The 6354-nt window shown below is 51.3% G+C and overlaps 1 protein-coding gene across 1 annotated transcript in view; it reads right to left on the bottom strand.

The window, feature by feature from the left end:
- The window catches only part of DIXDC1 (DIX domain containing 1), a 28142-nt gene that overhangs the window by 13522 nt on the left and 8266 nt on the right, over nt 1-6354 (bottom strand). The window contains exons 2-5 of the mRNA XM_005427515.2: nt 4334-4463; nt 3379-3504; nt 2137-2377; nt 359-466 (exon numbers count right to left, since the gene is read on the bottom strand). Of these exons, the coding sequence (XP_005427572.1) occupies nt 359-466; nt 2137-2377; nt 3379-3504; nt 4334-4463 (605 nt within the window). The remainder of the gene's footprint in view (nt 1-358; nt 467-2136; nt 2378-3378; nt 3505-4333; nt 4464-6354) is intronic.

Raw genomic sequence — 6354 nt, 5'->3', positions numbered from 1 at the left:
CTTCCGAGTCGTTTCTGGTTCTCTGGGGGGAAAGGGAGCGGCTTCCCTTTACTACAGAGCTCTCCATGCTGGATCAGCTCCCTCACTGGAGTAATTTTCCTTCAAAAGCCCTTTTTAAGCTTCATTTTCTCACAGAAAACTGCTTCACGTTGATTCCTGAGCTTTCACCCTCCAGACCAGCCAGGGGTGCCCTTTTCCATCAAAAAATAAAAAAAAAATCAAAACTCAGAGTGGATTTTAGTGAGGAGAACAGGCACTTTAGGCAATGCCAGGCACAGGAGACACCTTGGCAATAAAATTGCTCACCTGGCAGGGTGACATCTTGGACAGGAGACATTTTGGCAATAAAATTGCTCACCTGGCAGGGTGGGGCTCCAGGGGCACGTGCTGCTGCCCCTCGTACTGCTGCACCAGCGCCCGCACGCTCCAGCAGGGATTCTCAATCTCCTCGTCCACGCTGCTCTTCCTGGGGGTGACAGTCACAAAATGAGGGCAGCCTCACCTGAGTGCTGCTGGAGTTCTTCTCTCTCCAAAAAGGAGGGAGGAGAGCTGAGGAGAAGGAGGTAAGGGAGAGGAGAGAGCTGGAAAAATGCAAATTTTCCTATCAGGGATCCCCATCTTAAGGGAAAACAGGCAATCAGGCCTTGTTGTTTTAAACTCATCCCTAATTCATCAGAGGGTTTTGGAAAAGCTGCAGAAGGCCTCAGAGACAGCAGAAGTGTGATTGGAGCTGAGCAGTAGCCATGAGATTGGTCAGCAGAAAAATTATGTAAGAAGTAGAAAGTAAGGACAAATAGAACAATGGTCTGTGTATTAACACTTGTCTAGAATAACTCCCTAAGCTGCAGAAAAGTTTATCTAGTGAGATGTTAGGGAGTTCTAAGCTTAATAATGGAGCTTTGTGCATTGTGTTTTAAGGCTCTCAAGCAGATATTATATTTGAAATAAGCAAGCATTATTTAACCAAAGGTACGTGTGCTTATAGTGATTGGATAGAACTACTGTCAATGTGCTTTTGCTTTGTGGGATTGGTCAAAAAAACTTTTAAAGCAAGTTGTAACATTGAGCTCTTTTTCTGCTGCCAGGGATGTGAGCTGCTGGCATCTTCCCATTGTCATAACCATGGGATGAGACTGATGCTGGAAAATAAAACAGCTCAAGGCACGTTCCCAACTGTTGGAACCCAGGAAATTCCTCTGGCTGCCCTGGAAGGCTCAGAGACCCTGGCACAGAGCCCAAGACCCCTGTGCCTTTGATTTAGCCCTTGGAAAAAACAATTACCAACCTTTCCATGAAAAATTACAAGTCAAGAGAGTTTAAGTAGAATAATAGTTAGTTTGTCACGGAGCGAAAAATAGATTTTTGAGGGTTTTAGAATGGGGTCCCAAGATGGAGGAATGGGTGCATCCTGTCCTTCTTCTTCTTGGCCTCCATCTTCTGCTGTGATGGTGGCACTTTTGGATTTCACTGTCTAACATAGGTGATAGGTATTGGGAAGTTATGGTAAATAATGTACAGGTAGTTTTTGGTATAAAAGATAACACCAGTGTGCCTCAACCCGACCTGCCGGACAGACCTTGGTGGGTCGGAGAAAGAATTTTATAGATAAGGAACAATAAACAACCTTGAGAATGAAAATAGGAGAATCCTGACTCCTTCTTCAACTGCTGGGCTGGGAAAAGACTTTCTAACACATCTGGGGGTCACTGTGTTTTGCGGAGATGAACAAAACTCCACAACTTTTGTGGAAGTTGTGAAGCTGGTATGTTTATTACAGCACTGGACACATGTGGGAATCGTTCCCCTAACATGATGTGGGAATTGGGAACTTCAGGTCCCTTTTTATCCCCCTCTCAGATACATATGCATACAATTTCACAATAGGTTCATACACATTCATTTTTACGAATTTCGTGTGACATTTGCCGCTAGTTCTTCTTTACCAGAAAGAATTCCTAGGTCAGGTGTACCTGCTCTCATAGTAGTTTCTGTCTCTGTCTATCACTTTCTGTCTCTCTCTCCTTTATCTCTGTCCTTCACTGAAGCAGTTTCACTGAGCCTGGGCTTTTGCAGCCAGACTACACCGCAAGCTTAAAGATGTACATTCCACCTAAATCAAAATGGATTTCTACCCACCGGGGCCTGTGCCTGAGCAGGCCCGGGCCGGAGTGCTGGACGTCCTGCCGGACATCGGCCAGCGCGGCCACCGCCCCCTGTGCCACCGCAGCGGCCGAGCGCGGCCGGAGCCGGCCTGGGGGGGCTGCCCAGCCCCTGCCCCCCGCGCCAGCACTGCCAGCCCTGCCAGAGCCCGGCTTGAAGTGAGCAGCCAAGGCCAGGATCAGCCTCATGGTGGATTTCAAGTTGCCCTCGACGATATCTGCAAAACGCAAATGGTTGGGTGGTTAACGAGGGGTGCGGCAGAGCTGTGCGTGCCCCAGGAGAAAGGGAGATAATGAAGGCAGCAGGCAGCTGGGGCAGCCCAGGGTGGGACGAGGGAGCAGGACAGGAGGCCTGAGCTGGCACAGCTGCCCCCAGAGCTTTGCATTTCATCTGCACTGGAGCCACACCAGCGCTGTCATCTCCTCACTTTGGGGGCCACAGCTCAGCCCTGGAGGTGCAGGGCACTGCAAAGTGCTGCCACCTCCACAGCTCAGCCCTGAGCCTCCCTTTGTGGCCATTTCCAGCAGTTAATTACTGGACACATAATTACTGAGTGCTCACTCAGGAGCAGAGCAGTTACTGAGGATTGTCACTGACTTTATTGGCAGAAAATTTCCTTTTTTAAAACACTAAAGGCAGAACAGCAAGGCATTTGTCCAGTGGTGGCATCCTGTGCCATCAGCTGTTTGCAGCACCCTGCAAATGTAAATTTATCACATTCAGTGAGATCACACGAGTGTTTTCCAGCACACTGATGTCATGGCAAAGATCAGCCACTCTGCCAGACCAAGATTTCCCAAAACAATTTAGTCAGAGCTGCTCAAAGTCCTGACTAAACCACGCCACAGACATGTGATTGTGCATTGTGTCTCCTCTCTGTTTCCAGCCCATGGCTTCCAGTGAACCACAAATATTTTTTCCATGTCTCCTTTCACTCAAGCAGGTTTATGTGTCCTTCTGGTGAAAGATTCCAAGCCTGTATTTTTCATTACACCACTATCTGGGCTTCTGAGTGCTCAGTAGTAGGAAAAAGTCACTTTTTTTTTCTCTGCATTCCCCATCTTTCAACCCAAAACCTTCACTAAACCAGAGGAGGGAAAAACCCCTCCAACTGCCCCACAAACTGACACATGAATTTACTCATAAATGACCTGCTTGATAGAAAACAAAGCCAGAAACAGAATTCCAGCCGCTGAAATCCCCCCCAGGGCCACACACCTTTAGCTGATGTCTGGTGCATGCGGATCTTCCTGGATGCCACGAACTGCAAGACTTTCTCCACATTTTCCCTCATCTCCTGCTGGCTGCTGGGGTTGGGCTCGATGCCACTCAGCTTCTCACCAGCTGAAGGGAGAGAAAAAGCTTTATCAGAGGAGAGCTGAAGCTCTGGGCATTATCAGAGGAGAGCTGAAGCTCTGGGCACTGCCAGGGGGATCGCTGGCACTGTGCTGGTCTCATGGCTGGGTGCTGCATGGGGCTCGTGGTGCTGCTCAACAGGAACCAGCACCAGCAGTGACTGGAGCTGTTTAACAAGAACCAGCACCAGGATTGACTGGTCCAGGTTAACAAGAACCAGCACCAGGATTGACTGGTCCGGTTTAACAGGAACCAGCACCAGCAGTGACTGGGTTTGGGGCTGTGTTGGGATGATGACAAGGTTTTGGGGGCTGGATTCTGGCAGGATTTGTGGCCCCCTGAGGGACCCTCGCTGGAGCTGCCTCTTCCCAAAGGACTGATCTCCTTGGAAAGGGCTCACCTGGTGCCAAAGTGGGACAGACCCAGCTGGGAGGAGTTTGGAGAGCTGTTCCCCACTGGGGCAGGGGCTGAGTGTGAGCAGGAAGGAGCAGTGAGCACAATGAACTCACTGCAGCCCCATTCCCTGTCCCCCTGCCCAATGCCATCAGAAAACAGGTCACTCTTCCCAAAAACCACCCCTAACTCCCTGTGGGAGCTCCCAGTGCCCCTGCCAGCCTTCCCCATCTGCCCCAACTGCCTCTGAACCATAAGGGCTGTAATAGAATTGCATTTGTGGTCTGATTTATCATTGTTTTCCTTCCCAGCCAGCTCTGCCACCCCCAGCAACATCTGCCTGACAGATGCCGGAGCCAGGGCAGCCCCTGCAGGCCAGAGCCAGAGCTGAGGGGGATAAACAGGGCCAGATGGCAGCACTGACCTACAATCTCGATGAGCAGGGCAAGGGTGACCCCATCCCGCAGGTCCTGCCTCAGGTCCTGCACTGGCCTCACCCCTGGCTTCTTCTTCAGCTGGGAATTCACCCAGGCCACATAGGCCTGCAGCTGTTGCTGAAACAGAAACCAGAACGTTTGCATTGCAGGGATTTCGCTTTTCTCCCCGATTTTCACAGATCTCAGCCCCCTGCCCTGGGGAACACAGAGCAGAGGTGTCGCCCCAGAGCCTGGCTGCCAGCCCTGCCTGCCTGGGGCAGCTCAGCCTGCCAGGAGCGAGCAGGACAGGGGTCCTGGGCTGGCACAGCTGCCCCCAGAGCTTTGCATTGCATCTGTGGCAATGGAGCTGACCCAGAGCTTTGCATTGCATCTAAATTGGGACTGACCCCAGAGTTGTGCATTTCACCTGCATTGGAGCAGACCCCAGAGCTTTGCATTGCATCTGTGGCAATGGAGCTGACCCCAGAGCTGTGCATTTCGACTCTGGGAGTTTGCTCACTCCCAGAGCAGGAACCCAACGTGCAGGAGCAGGGAACCCTGATTATTTAACAATTTAACAACTGTCTGCCCATTTAGCAACCCCAGGACAAGCAGGGGAGGATTCCTGGAGAGACAAGAGCCTCCCTCTGTAACAATCCCAGCGTGGCTTATCTGGAGCTCTTGTACAGCCCCTCCACAGCCTGGGAGCTGCCTCAGCACTTCCAGTGGCCCAGTTTCTATTCCTGCGTGCAGGGAAGCTGCCTTGGGCCTTGGGAGCCAGGAACAGGGGCTGGGCAGCAGCTCAGGAGGGATGCTGTGGGTGGGAGAGAGCAGGGAAACAAACCCAGAGCAAGGAAACTGAAACTCAGAGCAGGGAAACTCAAAATCAGAGCAGGGAAACTCAAAATCAGACCAGGGAAACTGAAACTCAGAGCAGGGAAACTCAAAATCAGAGCAGGGAAACTCAAATTCAGGCTCCTGGGCAGTGTGAGAGACAAAAGAAACTCAAATTCAGACCAGGGAAACTCAAACTTAGGTCCTGGTCAGTCTGAGAGACCAGGGAAACTCAAACTCAGGATCCTGGGCAGGTTGAGAGACCAGAGAAACTCAAACTCAGAGCAGGAAACCTCAAATTTGGGCCAGGAAAACTCAAATTCAGACCAGGAAAACTCAAACTCAGGTTCCTGGTCACCCTGAGGACCTGTCTGGCACAAATGACCCCAAGGCCATGAGCAGATCCCAGTGACCTTTCCCTTTGCAGCCCTCCCTGTAACCCTTGCAGGGTCGCTGCAGCAGCTGCAATCCCTGGGGCAGGCTGCAGTGGGACATGGAGGGTAAACAAACCCATCCACCGATGGGATTAGCTCCCTTTTCACTAAGCTCCCCATGACTGTGCCCATGCAGCAGGTTTTAAGCCCCCATTCCATATGATCTCAGCAGTGCTGATGCTTTTAGAGCCCATCAAAGTCACAATCTGGTCACAGCCTGGCTCTGAATTATCCTGACAGAGGAAATCCAGCTTGGATCGCTCGTGGCTGGCTCAGGAAGGCGCCTGGAGCTGTGGGAGGCAGCTCTGCTCACTCAGCACAGCCCGGGGGGCTCAAAGGGGCTGCCCTGGGGGCTCTGGCACAGAAGGGAGCAGAAATGCAGAAATGTCAGATCTGATCCATCTTTGCTGGAGCAGACCTGGCCTGCCCTGGGGAGGGGCTCTGCAGCTTCTCCTGCTGAGGTGGCAGCAATGCCCAGCCCCACTGCTGGGGGAGATGGAACAGGAAAGCCTTATCAATATGATTGCCTGGCAAAAGGTTTTGAGAATATGGAAACTATAAACGAGATTGAAATGAAAACAAGCTTTGAAATACCTCAGTTACTGAACAACTGGAAAACAATGGTGTGGCTGGCTGAAGGTGATCCCCTTTTGATGGAACAACACCCTCTGCTTGCAGACAGCTCCAAGGGTCAGAATAGACCCTACAGCTTGGCAGGAGGGGCCTAAAGAGGAGTTTTTAGGGTTTAAAATGTAACACAG

The sequence above is a fragment of the Geospiza fortis genome, unplaced genomic scaffold (genome assembly GCF_000277835.1).
Source record: "Geospiza fortis unplaced genomic scaffold, GeoFor_1.0 scaffold183, whole genome shotgun sequence".
In the NCBI taxonomy this organism is placed as follows: Eukaryota; Metazoa; Chordata; class Aves; order Passeriformes; family Thraupidae; genus Geospiza; species Geospiza fortis.
The sequence above is the reverse complement of the archived record's forward strand: the minus strand, read 5'-3'. Positions and strand labels throughout refer to the sequence as shown.